General features: G+C 32.5%; 1 protein-coding gene across 1 annotated transcript in view; it reads right to left on the reverse strand.

The window, feature by feature from the left end:
- CLGN (calmegin) overlaps window positions 1-18,385 on the reverse strand; it is a 67,748-nt gene that overhangs the window by 11,599 nt on the left and 37,764 nt on the right. Inside the window, exons 7-11 of the mRNA XM_031944129.1 lie at window positions 18,069-18,261; window positions 9,477-9,666; window positions 7,173-7,286; window positions 6,887-7,037; window positions 4,306-4,521 (exon numbers count right to left, since the gene is read on the reverse strand). Of these exons, the coding sequence (XP_031799989.1) occupies window positions 4,306-4,521; window positions 6,887-7,037; window positions 7,173-7,286; window positions 9,477-9,666; window positions 18,069-18,261 (864 nt within the window). The remainder of the gene's footprint in view (window positions 1-4,305; window positions 4,522-6,886; window positions 7,038-7,172; window positions 7,287-9,476; window positions 9,667-18,068; window positions 18,262-18,385) is intronic.

Raw genomic sequence — 18,385 nt, forward strand, 5'->3', positions numbered from 1 at the left:
ATAAGAGAAAAATGGCAGATGGAGAAGCTATGGAAAAATAAGTACACTAGTACACTGTTGGGGAAACAATGGGATCAGTAAAGCTATTCTTAGAAAGGAATTTGGAATTCTGCCCAGAAAGATACCAAACTATGCATACCCTTATACCAATACTAGGCTTATTCGAGGAGGGGGAAAAAAAATCGTATAAAGAGGAAAAAGATCTTTATATACAAAAATTTTTAGTAACTGATTTTATAGCAGCCAAAATTTGGAAACTACCAAATTGTTCTCCTCTTTGGGAATGATTAAGTTAACTGTGATACATGAATATAGTAGAATATTACTGTCCTATAAAAATGATGAAATGGACAATTTCAGACGAAAATGAGGAGACCCTTTATGAAATTATGCAGAATAAAGTGAGCAGAATGTTGAGAACAATTTACATAAAGATAATATTACAGAGAAAAACAATTCTAAAATATTCTGTAACTCTGCAATAATAAACAAGTCCAAAGAATGAAGATGAAACATGTAACCCTAAAATATAGCAAAAGACACATTTTTTGCCACAGCTAATGTAATTTGTTTTGACAAACAACATAAAGCTGAATTAAAGAATGTGATTTTTGCTGTTTCAAAATAAGATAGTGAAATACTTTATTTGGAAAAAAAATTTAAATGAACTAGATGATGTTTGGTAAAAAATATTTTAAATTATTTGAAATCATGTAAGAACCAGGAAAGAGGGAAATCCTAGTCATAAAAAATCTTGCCCTGCCATAGAGAATAATAATTTACACTGGACACAGAAGGATTTTAAATTTAGGAAAAAATTTAGGACATTACCACTCCCTATACAGGGTAAATACATAATGTATCTTTCCAGGGATAATTTACTGAGACATTTCAAAGAAGTTAGTCCTCAAATTATGCCATATAATAATTGAACCTTTCATTCAAGCAATAAATTTCTTCCAAGAAATTCTATAACTAATCTGACTTTTCCAAAGAGCTCTCTATCCTCTCTTTTCAGATATCTTGAAAATTGTATAACCTCTAGTAAGATTTTTTTTTTTTTAAGTTTGGTCTAGTCTGTTTAGTCTTTCTATTTTTGTTTCCCTTCATGTTATTTCTACTTTTTCATGCATCATGCAACAACACTATTAAGACTACAGTGATCTTGTCTGTATTATTTCCCTGAAAGTGGATTAAATATTTGGGGAGTCATTTTCCTTGAGAAATGGTGATAGTCCATGCCAATGCATGTTCACACACATAAACCCCCATTTCCATTTCCTTGACATCTGCAAATAGGTTAAATTGCCTTTTCCCCTCAATTATATTCCACATTTTCTTGTTTTTTATTCTTTCTCCTAATTTGGTATTGATTTCCACTTTAAAGTATCAATGTTCTGAGCACACGTTTTTGTTCCTTTAATTATTCCACTTTATTGTCTTCAACTTCCAACTCTTGGTTCCTTCCCTACCACCTTCAGACACACCTACATCCTCTGACCTTTAAAAAAAAATAATTTAAAAAAGTACTTTCACTAGACCCTACTCCATTATCTCCCTCAAACTATTGTTCTACACAGTTCTCTTCCCTTTCTAAGTCAAATTTCTTGAACAAGTTGTCTACAATCACTGCCTCCACTTCACCTCAACCCTTTGGAATCTAGTTTCTAATCTCATCATTTAGCTGAAATTGCTCTCTCAAGTTATCAATCATCTTTTAGTTGTTAAATCTAATCTCAAGACTCAACTGTCCCAATCCATTTGTGACATCTTACTACCCTTTTTGTCCTGGACACAGTTCTCTTGTGTTTTTCATTGCCCTGGTTTTTCCACATGTTTGAACATTCCTCAAGTCTCCTTTGACAGCTTATCATATGCTTCAGTGTGTTCCCTCCCCAAAACCCCCCCCCCCCAAAATCTGAGATCTTTTTCTTTTTTCCTCTGCTTTCTTCCTGTTACTTTACCAGCTCCAAAAGGTTTACCTATTGTGTATATATGTTTATATGTCTTTCCCCATCTTTAATCTTATTATCAAATAAGATTGGTTTTGGCTTATTACCAAAAAATGCCCTTGAATAGTTAACTAAATTGTGTGCTTTATTATTTTATTCTTTCATCTAATCTGGATATCTAGGAAATATCTTTTTTTTATTAAAGCTTTTATTTTCAAAACATATGCATGGATAATTTTTCAACATTAACCCTTGCAAAACCTTGTGTTCCAATTTTCCTCCTCTTCCCTCCCTGTCTCCCCTAGATGGCAAGTAGTCCAATATATGTTAAACATAGTAGAAATATATGTTAAATAGGAAATTATCTTAAATATGTGAATGCCTTATCTTTCTCCGAAAACCCTCACCTCTTTAAAATTTCCCTACTTCTGTCAAAGACACTAACAAAAGTCATCACATCACCACCAGAAGGTTCTAGTCTCACAGGCTTATAATATCAATATTACCTTGGATTCCTTACTTTTTTTCACCCAGCATAATGAAACAATTGCCAAAATCCTGGTACTTTTTATTTTATAACATTACTTGCACCTGAGCTCTTCTCACCATTCATAAAGCCACTCTTAATTTAAGCCCTAGATTATGACAACAATCTCTTTTTTTTCCTTAAGTTTTCCTAAGTATGATTTCTCAATTTAATCCAGTGGCTTCCTATTGCTTCTAGAAGGATTAAAAATAAATTTATTTAGCTTTTAAAGCTTTATATAAGTTTGTTGCAATCTAATTTTCCAGCTTTGATGATATAGTACCTTCTACCTCTCTTCCTACACTCTTTAGGTGTAACATCATACATATAGATGAGACTTCACCAGCCTTTTCCCTGCACACCCCATATACTTAGAATATACTATGTCCACTTTTGTACTTAAAGAATTAAAATACATACTGATTTAATTTGGCTGAGTATGAAACAGCCACAGAGTTTCTTTTTATATGGCTTTAGATTCTGATGAGCAATTCAGAGCCAGTGGAACTTTGATGAGCTAAGTCAACTCAAGGTATTCAGAAAATCTAATTTTCTTGAATCTCCTCTTCATGCTATGGAGAAATCATTCTCCTTTTCTTAAGTAATGAATGACTTGCAAATGTCTCATTCAAAAGTTGAATATGAACTACCAAAAAACTAATATTTGACTGTCCCCTAAACACCGGTTTTCAAGGTTTTACATAATTTAGTCTAAACTTTTTAATACTCATACCAAAATTCTCAGCTCCAGCCTACTGATCTTCCAACTGCCAAATATATATTCACTAGCAAGTACAGTTGAACAATGGATGTGCTTTGTTGCAGTCAGTAATCCTCTGTTCTAGTCCTAATCAGTGTAACTAACCACATGACACTGACTATCCATATCAAGACATATATCCTTCAATGTTCAGCTTAGATCCCACTTGCCTCTTTGTTTTCTTTGACTCTTCAAACTTTGGGCTTCCCAGCCAAAATTCCTCAAATTCCTATTTATTCATTCATTCATTTTTTGTTTGTTATTTAATGGAAGTTTCTTTATTTCCCTGCCTTCTATAAGGAATATATTAGTTCTTAACTATCTCCATAGTTTCCTCCCAAATGCCCACCATGGCCACTGTGTGTGTGTGTGTGTGGGGGGGGGGGGGGGGGGGGGGGGAGAGAGGAACAGCCTGTGCTATCACAGAGAGTAGCAGGGTGAGCTATTCAAACAAGTGCAGGTAGACTGATCATATGAAATACTTGGAGGGAAATAAGGTGGGAGAATAATGGAAAGATAGGAAGATACCAAATTATAAAGAGGTATAAATGCCAACATTAGACTTTATATTTGATCTTGGAGGTAGCCATTGAAACTCAATGAACAGGGAGGTGGCAGTCAGATGTACGTTTAAGATTTTAAATTATTATATCCACTTTGAATAAAAGTGAATTGAAAAAACTTAACAGCTACAGTACTTGTCAGTGTTTTTACAAAAAGTAGCATTATTTTAATTTTGTGAAGTGAGAAATGGGTCTATAATGATTAGCAATTTCACTTTTCCAAACGGGAAAAAAAAAAAGTGTTAAAATCTCATTTGAAAAAGATAAAATTTTTACCTAAATAAACTAAAGGATATTTATTTAAATTGTAGTATCATAAAAGAAATAATTCATGCCCAAATGAAAATTAAGTTATATCAAAGCTTTAGTAGTTATATTTTTACTTACCTTTTAAAATGAAAAATTTTCATAAAGCATTTCATCATTAAAAATCCATATGGAATTATAATATACACAATTTTATACCTATTATTATTATTATCATCATTATAATCCATACTATACCTCATTAGCCCTTGCTACCAATTTTTTCACCATCCAGCTATCTTCAGCCCAACGATCTGCTATTTCCTTATCTGAACAGATAATAAAATTATCAAAGTAGATATCGGATGTCATAGACCACAACTCTAAGCCAAGAGCACTGAAAGAACTCAGAAGAAATGGATTTCTATCCTCATAGTAATCTGGATTTGGAATTTTTCTAGGGGTCCATTCACCCTGGGTAAAAAAAACAAAACCAAAAGGAGATAAGATTTATATATCTAATTATTAGAAGTTATTTTATACAATATATAATATATAATAATAATTTTATATAACTGATAAAAAAGTCTTATCTAAATTAGATATGCTAGTTGAAGCACAAACTACTAGAGAGACACAGGAGAATTAGACACATGTGAAACAAGTCAAATCACTATTACCTACCCTCCTATAATAATGGAGACAGCCCAGTGGACATGACATTGAAGAAGAGTATGCTATGGAGGCACTATGCTTCCCGAGTTGCTGTTGAAACTTTCCATGTTGTACTGTTTCCTCCATTAGAATGTAAGCTATTTGAATGCCTAGAACTAAGCACAGAGCTTCCCACATAGCATGTGCCTAATAAATGTTTGGCTTATTTATTGATTCATTCATACAACTTAAGAAAGGGAAGGGGGGAGCCAGAAACTTAGAAGTTTAAAGCAAAAAGAAAACTTTAACACAAAACTAAATCCATCATTTTAAAGATGAAAAAACTAAAGGTCCCTAAGTTAAGCAATTTCATCATGGTCAGAAACGAGTTAGGACTAGAACTTCCAACTCTAGGCAAAAAACTAATTATTCTACCTAATTTGCTAAGTAAGGGTGCTGGATTCACCTATTTCATTAGTCAGACATTAGTCCTTATTTTGTCTAACAATGTATCTAATAATACTTTGGGAGTATTACAGGAGATTTCAATTATCTGGGCAACATCTTCATCGTCATATAAAAAATACTAAATAAAATTTACATAATAAATAAACTTATTTTAAGGCAATATTTTAGGCACACAGATATCAAAACATAAAATATTTGTTCAAAGTAAATTTTATTCTAAAAATTCAATTTAGTTCTTTTTTTTGACCATAGGAATAAATTTTTAAAAAGTTAATTACAATGTGGAAGAGATGCAATTTGGATTGGTGTAGAGTAATATTCACAATGATAAAATTTCTCGTGTTTTGAAGAAGTTAAAGAGATTTTATGCATTGTTTTATAAGGTTATCCTAAGAAAGAAATTTGTAGAAGTGGCCAAATTTGTTAACAAACAGGGTAAAGAATCACTCAGAAAATGTTTATGTAATTTATGTCAAATTGTAGCAAAATATAAACATATAAAATCAAAATATAGAACAATAAAAAAATTGACAAAGTTATAAAAAAAAATCAAAATTTTAAATAAAAGTGAATAAAGCTTAAAACCAGTGACAACATGGTATTGTTGAGTAAGTCTCAAGAGATCTAGGTTTTATACTTTAACTAGCAACTGTGTCTGTTTTTTTTATTATTATAGCTTTTTATATACAAAACATATGCATGGGTAATTTTTCAGCATTTTCAACATATCATTCTGAAAGAAAAGAAAGAAAAGCTGTGACACAAAAAACTAAATATATTCAAAAAACAGTTCTGTTACTCCCTTATGTTACTAAAAAAAAAAAAAGAAAAAAGCAACTTAGGATTTGTGTGATTACCTATAAGAACTAAGAAGGAAAAGTGGGCAAGTAAGAGAATAAAATACAATTATTTGATGAAAAAGTTATTCATATGTTAAATCATATTAAAACATTGATTTTGTTCTTTGAGAACCCCTAAAACATGTTCTTAATAATTCAATTTCTTTCTATAACACTATAAACATAAAATAACATGTTGATATTTTTTACAGATCACAGAGATTTTACTTCCATTATTTCATCTGGTCCTCAACCACATTCCAAAGTAGATTGTTAGGTTAGGTGATGTAATTCCCATTTGGCCAAATAATAATCTGAGCTTCAGTGTAGTTAAATGACTACCAAGATCATAAAAGTAGCATAATATTATATTATTTATCATTGTAAAAGGCCATAGAAACTATCCAACCCTAAGCTCCTCTGACAGAGGAGGAAGTGGTGAAGTGAACTGTATGTGGTTACACAAGTCACAGTTAAGCTAGGTCACAATTCAAATCCAAATCTAGATTCCTGAGTCATTATTATTACTCAGGGATAGGGCCTGAACTTGTACCAGTTCTTCTGAATCAGTCCAGTCTTCTTCCAATTATAAACTATGCTGTCTGGCTTCTTTATATACTTTTATTTATAGCTAATTTGTAAATTAAAATTTATTTTTATATAAAGCTATATATCTAAACATAAAAATCACAAAGTATTCTTTTTCTGAACAAGTCTCTAAATTAAATTAATACTGGAAAATAACACTCAAAGTTTAACATTTTAGTATGAATCAACTATTGTGTCGTGTATTTATAAGTCAATGTGACTTATTAAAAAAAAGTATCATGATAGATCATAAAAATGCTTATTAAGAATCTGGAACCAATGAACATTACCTGATAGTTGGGGTTATCAATCATTGGAGGTTCCCATTTTCCTCTATATTTTGGATTGTCAATCATAGGATGCTGCCATTGACCACATCCAATTTTACATGCTGGATTAGGAATACGAGGGGCTTCCCATTTGCCATCCATGTCTTCATTCCTGTAGATATGAATATATCAGAAAGTAGCAAAAAATAATCTTCACGTGGTTCTCCTCTAGACTAAGTAAAATAATTGAAACCACTAAAGAGAGAAAAAGACCTTAAATGTACATCCAAAGATCAAGGATTCTTACCAATCTGAAGGTTTTTCAGCATTAGGATCTTCAATATATTCTGGTTCATCATCAAGCCAGCCCTCAGGTTTAAAAGCATCAGGATCTGCTATTTGGGCAGGCTGACTTTCATCCCTTCAAAGAAAGAATTAATGTTACTAAAAATTGAAAGCACTAATTTAAGTATTCTTAAAATGTGCTACCACTGTTTAATTTTCATAAAATTCCTCTAGTAGCTGTATCATACATACTATTAACACTATGGTTTTTAAAAGTAAATAAATGTTACATAAATATATTCAAAGTACTTTAAAAGAACATCTCTACTTTTTGAAAATCTAATGACTTATTAATGAGGACTTTTTAAAAATCATTTTGAGTAACAAATTATGGCAATATATTCCATATACATTATAAGGGCCATTACATAGCTCACAGGACTGTCAATATCATCTAATCTAAGCAACAGAGGAATTCCTTCTAAAGCATCACAGCTTCTAGTCCAGGAAGCAATGTAATGACTATTTCTCAAGGCAGTCCATTCTACCCTCTCACATTTCTAATTGCTGAGAAGCTTTTCAGTTTTTTGGTGGTGTTAGGAAGGATAAAAGAATTAGTTCTCTTTACTACCTCATTAAAAAAAAGACAATTAATTGCAATATTTACAACAGTCTACAACGATAAATACTGTTTCTTGATTGATAATTTTGGAAAAGCTATCATTAGAATGATCAAAATTTCAGATTAGAATTGCTCTGATAAAACATTATACTATTCCCTAGGAAAAGTAAATTTGACATTCACAAAACAGTTGATATATGAAAGTAAAACTGGTATGATACAAATTATTTTTTTAATATCTTTGTATTGGTATATTTACAGTGTTTTTTCCATATTTTTTCCTGCTGCTATGTGAAAAACACTTTACTTGTGCTCCATGTATTTGAAATAGAAGACACTCACAAATTAGTATTCCCTTTATGCAGGCCCCAAGCTTAAAACCAGTGACACATGGTATTGTTGAATAAGTCTCAAGAGATCTAGGTTTTATACTTTAACTAGAAACTGTCTTTTATTATTATTATTATTATTATAGCTTTTTATATACAAAACATATGCACAGGTAATTTTTCAACATTGACCCTTGCAAAAACTTGTTCAACTTTTCCCCTCCTTCCCTCCACTTCCTCCCCTAGATGGCAAGAATGTTAAATATGTTAAAGTATATGTTAAATACAATATAGGTATACATATTTATACGCAACTGTAAGTCTTAGGCAACTTACTTAACTTCCTTGGTTTTCAATTCCCTAGTTAAAATGAATGGATTATACTAGTTGTTCTCTAAATTCTTCACCAATTTTAGCAAAATATTATTCTTTTGAACAGTAAATCAACTGAACCCCAGCATTGTCTATTGCCAATTCTGTAAAGATGGTATATCACCAATTTCTAAAACTAGAGGCAAATTGAATTTTAACTAATAGGAGCAGTTTTAAAAACCCAACAACATATAAAATCTGTGTTAACCTCAAATTTTGAAAGTATTTCTTTTCCATATCCATATATTCTAATTTTATGTCTAAATTCCCAACAAACAAGTACCTACCATTTCCATTTTATATTACTTTGCACCTATATAGAGCCTAAGAAGTTTTATCTATGTTGAATTAAGAATAGTAAAAGGGGTAAGGGGGGAATAATATTTAGTGTTTCATTGTTTAAAGAAATAGGTAATAAATGTCCTCAATTTTGGGAAATGAAATTCATCGTGCGTCACCCTGTAAGACACAAAGGTCAAAATAAGTGCTTGAGAAATGCATGGTGCAAGGACATCACTATCTTGTATATCACCACGATTTTTGCTTTAGGGACTTAACTCAAAACTATAGATGTAATAGCTCTTCCCTTAAGGGTCCCTACTGATGAAACAGCTAAAGGGTAGTCTTTTCAGAAAGCCAATTTAATACATAAAGGCTACTTAGAAACAAACTGTTCCACACTTAGCTCCAAACATTTCAGTAGGTCTTGCAGGGATTCCTATATTAAAGTAAGTACATAATAATGATTCTCAGAGATAAAGATAAGGGTAAATGATGTTCATCATATTATGTTTTAAGAAGAGAGAAATGTATAGAAACATTTTCATGACAATGGTTTACTTAAAAACTTTTGGTATTAAAAGTGACATAAAATTCAAAAAGATTGAAAAGTAAAAAAGTACATCTCATTCACTGACTCACTGATTCAGTTATTAAGTACTTAATGTGTGCAAGTTACAAATGCAGTTATGATTGCATTTAAAAAAACCAAAAACTTACTTACCAATCTTCTGGTTTAACAGAAGTATTATCAGGAATTTCTATTCTATCATCCCAATCATCAGGCTTTTTGTCATTAGGATCTTCTATTTCTTTAGGAGGGTTGATTGGAGGGTCCACATCTTCTAAAAGGCTTCCCTGGTTTACAATCACTTGGTCAATATACACTTCAAATGTATTATCTGGGTTCATCACTAAAGTCCAATTTAAATACATATATTAGTTCATTTGGCAATATTATAATGGCAATCCTTTTTAAAAGAACTGATTACAAGCCAAAGGGGAAAAGTTAAAATATAATAAAGATTAGGTAAAAATGTAATTGAAATAACAAATGCACACAACTATCAAAATAGTTTGGAATTAAAATTTGTGATATTCCCTTGGAGAAAAGCAATAGCAGTGTGGATAATAAGCAAAATAAAGTCTATAATATGTTCAAGACCAGAGGTGTTAACCAAATTTGTTCATTCCCAGTTAGCTTTCTCAGTAAATTTTCTTGTGCTCCCTAATCACAATGAAAAGAAATCAAAATGAAAGGTAACCTTGGGATCACCATTCACATATAAGTAATAAAAATTAATTTAAACGGGAAGTAGTTTATTTGGTAATAACTATTACTTGGTAATAATTATTTGGTAATAATAATGTCCAGACTCTAGACAAACATTCAACACTCTAGTTTGAGAATTACTATTCTAATCATTCAACTGACATAATTTGCCTAAACAACAAACTTACTTAAAAGAATAATTTTTTAAAAACTTGTCATTTAGGTATCATTTTAAAATGTTTTAAAAAATATAACACATCAAATACTTCATAATCATTTGTTGTAGAGAAGCTAAGTGGTACAGTATATAGAGCATTTGTTCTTAAAGTCTGACAGACTCGAGTTTAAATTTGACCTCTGACACTTGGGCAAGTCAACTAACCCTGCCTTCAAACAAACAAACATTTGTTGTTTTTTTCACAATAATACCAAATTATTCAAATTAAACATAAGCTGACATTGAAAATTGACATGCAAAGAAAGAACTGTAAATTATAAATAGCCAGATGAAAGACTTCTCAAAATTACAACAGAAATGTAAATCAAAATAACCTCAAAGTTTTATTTAACACTCAGAAAATGGGCAAAAATAACAAAAGTCAACACCACAGACATCAATGCATTGTGATCCAACTATTCTGTAAAGTAATGCAAAGAAAATGACTAAAATGTCCATACCCTTTGACTCAGGAATTCTATATAGAAGAAAGCCAATGGTGAAAAAAAACTTTTTGTTATAGAAAGAAGTACTAGAAAGAAAACAGATGATCATCAGTTGAGGAATGTCTAAACAAATTATAGTACATGAATATAATGGAATATCGCTGTCATAAAAATGATAAAGATAAAAATAAAAAGTATATAAAGACTGATATGAACTGATGCAAAATGAACTAAGTAGCCCCCCCAAAATATTCAGTGACTAGTGTAAATGAGAATAAAAGCATCAAAATACTGTAAAATTCTAAGAAGAGATATAATTAGATACTTCTTTTCTATCTTTGCTTCTGCTTTTTTGCAGAAGTGGGGGACCATGAGTGTGAAATACTATATATAAATCATCTTAAATATGTCAATTTTTGACAATTTTTTCCTTACTTTTATTATAAAGAGATAGTTCTCTGGGAAAGCTGGGAAGATGGACACAATAGAAAACTTAAGTGATATAAAATAAACTACCAATAAAAACTTAATTTTTAAAGGATTAAACGTTGCCTACATCTACTCAACAAATCAGTGTATGGGTTAGAATGTAAAATTAAACTTTCCTCCAGGTATCAAAGTACTAGGCATTACTATTTTTTTATTGCAATGTACTCAATTTCTGGTTATAGAGTATGGTATTTAATAAGAGAGGCAAGAGAGTGCTTAATGGCTAGTTATACTTGTATTCATTTAAGTGTGTGTTTATGTGTGTGTGTGTGTTATTAAACCCTTTTGGCAGTTTAGTATGACCCCCTTCTCAGAATGTTTGTAAATATATAAAAAAAGATTACAACATAAGTCAATTCTCTTGGAATATATTTACTAAAATATACATGCATACAGATGTAATGGGCTGAAACTGAACTGATGCACTGAGATCCAAGCACTTAAGGCTAATTACCAGTTAGACAATACTCTATCAGTATATACTTGGAGAAAGAATGGCCCTGCCCACTACTTTGCAGTACTTTGCAGGCTTTATCTGTTGTATAGGAGATTGGGTGGAGTGAAAAAAACCCAGAGTCACTCCTGGCTGGTTTCTTTGTTGTGTTTTGCTCTCACTTGCTATCACCACTCAGTTCACCTCCACAAAGAATAAAGATCAAGGACTTTTGCTGATCCTGACTCTGGCTGATTTCAAGGTATCCAGGGTGCTAACATGGTCTTCACATACACATATATGTATATATTTTACACACACACACACACACACACACACACACACACACACACTCTATCACTGACCTTAGCTTAAGAAAATCTGAACAAACCCATAGCCAAAGACTACTATCTAACCCTAGCCAGCATACCTTTCTACTATCAAAAAAACAAACAAACAAACAAAACCCAAGGCAATAGAATATGAATGGTCAGGAAAAAAGTTATTATTATATGATATGCTAAAGTACATATCCTATACCAAAGATGAGTTATTCTCACATAACACCCATAAAATGCTTTTTAAAAAATCCTTGGAATAGTTTAAAGAAAATACTAAGTATCTGCCTAGTTCTGGGTTGTCCACAAGTGAAAGATAAAAAGTGCCACTGAAATGAAGCCAGTTATAATGACCATTAATGTCTTTCCTTTTCAAATGAACAAGTACTAATTATTACATACAATTTCCTTATATTACAGTTTCTCAAAACTATGGGGAAAACCAACTTTCACAATTCTGTCATCTATAGCAGAGCTCTATCAGCATGAAAAATCATAGCATTTCCCAAAAGTAAAATTTAACAAAAGTACCTATCATTATGTAGTCAGAAGGCAGATTCCTGAGATGACTCAGATTCCTTCTTTCTATGATATTTTTATTCCTCAGAGGTTAGTTTATTTAAAAAAAAAAAAAATCAAGATACTTCTTTGGGAACTATTCTCAGAAGCCTGAAAATCCTACTAGTTTTTATAAATGTGAAGGTTATATGGACGGAGGGCAAATTTAAGGAGTTATATCAGTATAAAAGCAAATAAATGTCTTTCAACAGATCATTTCCAAAATCTCTCTAAACACTAACATTCTGAGTCCGTAGTTTACAATAAATTTAAATTAAAATAATTTTAGTTAACAGTAATAACAGCAATGTTACAATAGTCAACATTTTTATGTCCCTATTATATTCCAGGCAAGGTGCTAAGTACTCTACAAATTTCTCATTTGATTCTAATACTTCTCAGCAGTGAGTGTTCTTAACCTCAGTTTACCTCAGTCTGAAAAATGTCAATAAGGTCATAAGGCTGGGATCTGAGGCTGGACTTGAACTTGGGTCTTCCTGCCTCCAGGCCTTCTTGGCACTCTATCCACTGGGCCACCTAGCTGCATATCAAGATTTAAATAGTGAAAATTTCCAAGTGTTAAAGTTGTGAGTCACCTGAAGAACCACAGAAAAATGCCTTATAGTCATGGGTAGGTAGCCCCATCATGCATTAGAAATGTGCTAACACATCTCAGAGAGATGTCTGACCAGTAAAGAATGAGACACAACCTATGTCCCAGTGACCATGGGGCTGACTACTGCACTGTTAGGCAGGCTGCCATACATCTCTCTCCTGACCCTGTGATACACTGGCTAACACAAGGCTCAGAAATTAGTTCTATTTTGAAGGATCAGGCTACATCCGCTGACAAGGGGCATTTTTAAAGAAACTTATGCTAAAGAAACCAGAAGATCTAATTTTTTTTATTTAAAAATATTTTTCTATCACCTGCCCTACTTAGTCCTCCTTGTGTTAAGAATGGATCGATTAACATTATATACTTCAACAACAATACTATATGATGACCAGTTCTGATGGACCTGGCCATCCTCAGCAACGAGATCAACCAAATCATTTCCAATGGAGCAGTAATGAACTGAACCAGCTACGCCCAGAGAAAGAACTCTGGGTGATGACTAAAAACCATTACATTGAATTCCCAATCCCTATATTTATGCCCACCTGCATTTTTGATTTCCTTCACAAGCTAATTGTACAATATTTCAGAGTCCGATTCTTTTTGTACAGCAAAATAACGGTTTGGTCATGTATACTTATTGTGTATCTAATTTATATTTTAATATATTTAACATCTACTGGTCATCCTGCCATCTGGGGGAGGGGATGGGGGGGGGGATAAGAGGTGAAAAATTGGAACAAGAGGTTTGGCAATTGTTAATGCTGTAAAATTACCCATGCATATAATCTGTAAATAAAAGGCTATTAAAAAAAAAAAAAAGAATGGATCGATTAAAACAGCAGCAAAGTGAACCTGCGTGACTGACCTCGGACTCACAGAGATGAGGAAAAGACATCTTGCTCCTTCCCTTGATGGGCCTTGAACGCTCCTCTACCCTCTCCTACAAGGCTCCTCCCCTTCCCCTCCTTCTCTCTTTTCCCCTTTCCCCTTTCTTCCTCTCCTCCCCCCTCCATGCTCCTCCCTCCCCCACCCAGGCTGCATGTCCCAGTCTTTCTCCAGGCTCTCACACTAGAGGCCATCTGGTGACCGCTTCCAATCTATCCTGCAGAGGGCCATGTCTCTCCTACTGGACAGTGAGGTCCTCAAGGGATTTTTTACCATTCTTCCTAGGCCCAAGGTTTAACATGGTAACTGGTACATACTAGAATCCTTAACAAATGCTTCTTGACTTACTGATAACACTAGAATATTGGTATTACAAAAAGAGCTTTTGTTTCCATGTGAATCTTTCATAAGAGCTGTGCAGTACAGCAGCAGAATAGATTAAATTAAGAAGAATTAAGTCCATTCAAATCCCACCTATGACACCAGCTATGTAATCACAGACAAGTCATTTAATCACTTTGAGCCTATTTCTCTAAAATGGAGTTAACAGCATGTCTCAGAGGGTGGTTGTCAGGATCAAATGAAACACAGTATGTATAAAATCTTTGAAAACTGTAAAGTATAAATTCCACACAAATGTCATCATTAATACTAATTATCTTTAGTTCCTCTCTAGCCATTTTGAAATTTGGATGTTGGTTACCAACATATCATATCTAACAGTCTCTTCTCTGTCTTGAGAGTCTCTATCTGTCTTGAGTTTACTTCCTATGACATCTGACATTTATTGCCTGGCTAAATGTCTCTGGATTTTCATAACATTTCTCTCTTTGGGTTCTCCTCTCTGACCTCTCTTCAACATATCATGTCAACATGCCCACTAACTGTGGCTGTCCCAGGGCCTCTTTCCTTCTCTATACTTTCACATGATGACCTCAGCAGTTTTCATGGGTTCAATTATCATCACTATGTAACTAACTTGCAGAAAAATATATCCAGTCCTGGTCTTTCTACTAAGCTCTATCAATGACTAATTTGAAGTTAATATTATTCCAGAGATATCTCTAACTCCATAGGTTCAAGACATAATTTCTATTTCCTCCTAAACTTAGGTTGTTTAAAAATTAAACAGACAAAATTCCAAGCATGATCAATTTATTTACTTAGCCAAATGACAGCCAAAGAATGAACTCATGGCCTTCCAATAATCAAAGGCCTCAAACAACGGCTGACAAGCTCTTTTTTTAATAATTGAGCAACCAAGTTATCTTTTCCCCTAATTAGCTGTCAATGCCACAGTCAGAACTGAAATTACATCAATTGGCCCGCCTCTTCTAAAATCCCCTTTAGCATAACAGACACAGTAACATGATAAAGAATCCCAGGCAATGGGAACAGGATTCAGGAGATGCATTGACCAAGTCTGTCTGAAGGTGGGTAGTGGGTAGGTTTGAAAGGTGGAAGTATCTACAAGACAAGATACTTGTCAGCTAGCTACATGGCCCTGGGCAAGTTGCTCGGAAACTTGAGCACTGGAGAAGGAACTGACTTGTATGTATATGTGTATACATACATACATGTGAATATAAAATGTAATGTAACAACCTAATATCAATGATGGTTTCATTCTTGTCTTAGTATTTCCAATGTTTAACACAGTATCTGGCAGATAGTAAGCACTTATAATATATAATGAATGACAGAGGGTTCTGAAAGACATAGTCTGGAAAAATGGGCGAGATAAGTATTTGCTTCAGATCACTTAGATGTTTATAGGTTAATAGGTTTTTAGAAGAAGGGAAGGTCTCTGAAGTTTCCTTTCAACTTCAGTTTTTCTCTTACACATCAAGTAATGTATTTTCTATTTTCTCTATTCTCTATATTCTATTTTGTAAATTGTTGTTTTTTTATTTTCTCTAAGTAGATAATAAGTTTTTATATTTCTTAGTAATTCTGAGAATAATAAACTCATTCATTTTGTTTTTAGTATATTTTTACATATGGCAATTCTTTTTTCTATCAAAAATAACCAAATTCTGTTGGGTTATCAGTAACTTCTTGGATACTCTACCCCTGCCCTAAAAAAAAAAACAATCTAAACAACACAGCAGTACACAGAATAGTAGTTATCAGATTAAAACTGAGAACCCACATTCTAAAGGATCAACAAAAATGGGAAAGATGTAAGTCATCATCTTCTCTTCTGCTCTGAGAATAGTGTTGTAATTATATACTTAACAACTATCAGATCAGTTTCATTCATCAAGACTATTTTCAGGATTGCTTTCTCTATCTGAAAGAATGAAACTCAGGATTTCAAATGCAAAGAAAGAAAAAACAAAAGTAAAAACAACTATTTTAGACAGAATACTGCAAAGATTATTATCTTTAAAAAAAAGGCACATTTCTATTACTAAATATAGAGTATCTCTTATACTTGCACCCATTTCTCCCACTTGATTAGAGCTATATTTCAAGTCTATCTCATATAGACCTTAGAAGGTAAGGATTCCCACAAAGTTCTGTCTACTAAAATGATAAGGAAAGAAGAAGAAGAAAAAAGACAGGGAGGGGAGGGGGGGAGTGATCAGAATTGGTTTAGTGCAAAAATGATCTTGGTTTCATTGGCAGGTGAATTTAGTTAAGGACAGAAAGGGAGATGATAAAATGGCCACTGGCAGCGAAGAAAGGTGAATTTGAGTAAAGGTTTAGTATATAATTTTCCTGTAAGATTGAATCCCTAGACAAAAGATGAAGGTGGTATTTGAGCAAAGCTGGCAGCTGCGAGAAAAAGCACTAACTGGAGGCAGAATTTATATATGAATCAATGATTTGTCAATGGCTGCCCTTGAAAAAGACAGAGATCACCAACCCAGAGTATGCTATGTCCCAAGTTCTCTCCAAGTGACTAAACATTAATTCTCCAAACTGATCATGACAAAGCAGAGCTCACAGCTCTCCCGAAGGAAGAAGTTTTGTTTCTTCAAGTTTGAAAGCACACTTTCTACTAAAAAGGTTAAGCTGCAAGGAACCAGAGATAGGTATGCAGCCAATGTGGTTGTTATTTTAATATTTTTTTTCCATCTGTGGTTATAAATAAAGAACTGATAGTAATATATATATATATATATATATATATATATATATATATATAGTCACCCATGATGAGGTGATTAATTGCATTTATTCTAAAAGCAAGGAAAGGAAAATTGTTTTGCTTTCTAGTGGAGAGAAGGTACTATGAGAACAAGTCTAATTAAATAAATCTACAGACTGAAAAACAAGTTTCCATACACAGAAGGGAAGCCATCAATGAAGGATCAGATATCTAGCCTGCAATGCCCTCTAGTGGTTAAACTAAATACTAAATGGTTTAATTGTCAGTCTTCATAATAAAAATAGTATTCCAAAAGACTTGAAGTTTTAAGCTTCAGTAGGTTAAAGCTATTTGTATCCTCTTGCTCAAACAACATAAAAGTGACCCGAGTTATCTAGCCATTTTCTGTGAGATCTTTGAGGGAATGTATGCCATGTTTACACATATACACATACATATCTCAACATAAATTCATGGCATCTTTTCATTTGCAAGAAAGTATTCAATAACATTACATTCTATTTCCTTTTGAAGAAAAACACAACAATTATCTCTTGGAAAACACTGCAATTTACATCCTGAAAATAGCTTTAGGCTCTAAATTTAACTTAAAAGTAATAAAGCCAAAACAAGAAGGAATGATATAAAAAAACAATATTAAGCCAGTAATTATAGTAGTACTCTCCTGGTTAAGAAGGGACAGGAATTCACTAAATAAGTCATATATTTTTAAAATAAATAATAGTTTTGTCAAAAAATTCTGAATAAAAATGTTTTAAGAATAATCTTTTTTTTGTAACCCTCAGTAACTGTAAATCACTTCAGAACAAAGCAAGAGTATTTACAAAAGCACGGCTTTGACAGAAAAGAAAAGTCTGTTTGAAATATTTGGTAAAATGGTTCCATTTCTAACTTGGTCTATTAAATAATTACTTTAAATGAAATTAAAAGGATATACCAAGTGTATAGAGATGTGTCTTCTTATCAGAAAAAAATTTTTTCAAGTCTACATTTGGAACTTTAGCATGCTTCTCTTCAAAAACTTCAGTTTTAGGATGTTTATATCTAAAGATAAAATGAAGTTTATGCTCTTCTCCACATTTATCTGGTCCAAACATAATGGTATAAGGTGTTTTATCAAAGAAATTTTCCTGCAAAAGGGGGGAGAAAGGGAGAAGGGGAGAAATGTCTTAATATTAGATATGGGATTAAAAAATATTGAATGAGTTTCTATTCTCTACTTAATCTATGCAAAGTTCATCCTTAAGATATATT

This window comes from Sarcophilus harrisii, chromosome 6 (assembly GCF_902635505.1).
Source record: "Sarcophilus harrisii chromosome 6, mSarHar1.11, whole genome shotgun sequence".
In the NCBI taxonomy this organism is placed as follows: Eukaryota; Metazoa; Chordata; class Mammalia; order Dasyuromorphia; family Dasyuridae; genus Sarcophilus; species Sarcophilus harrisii.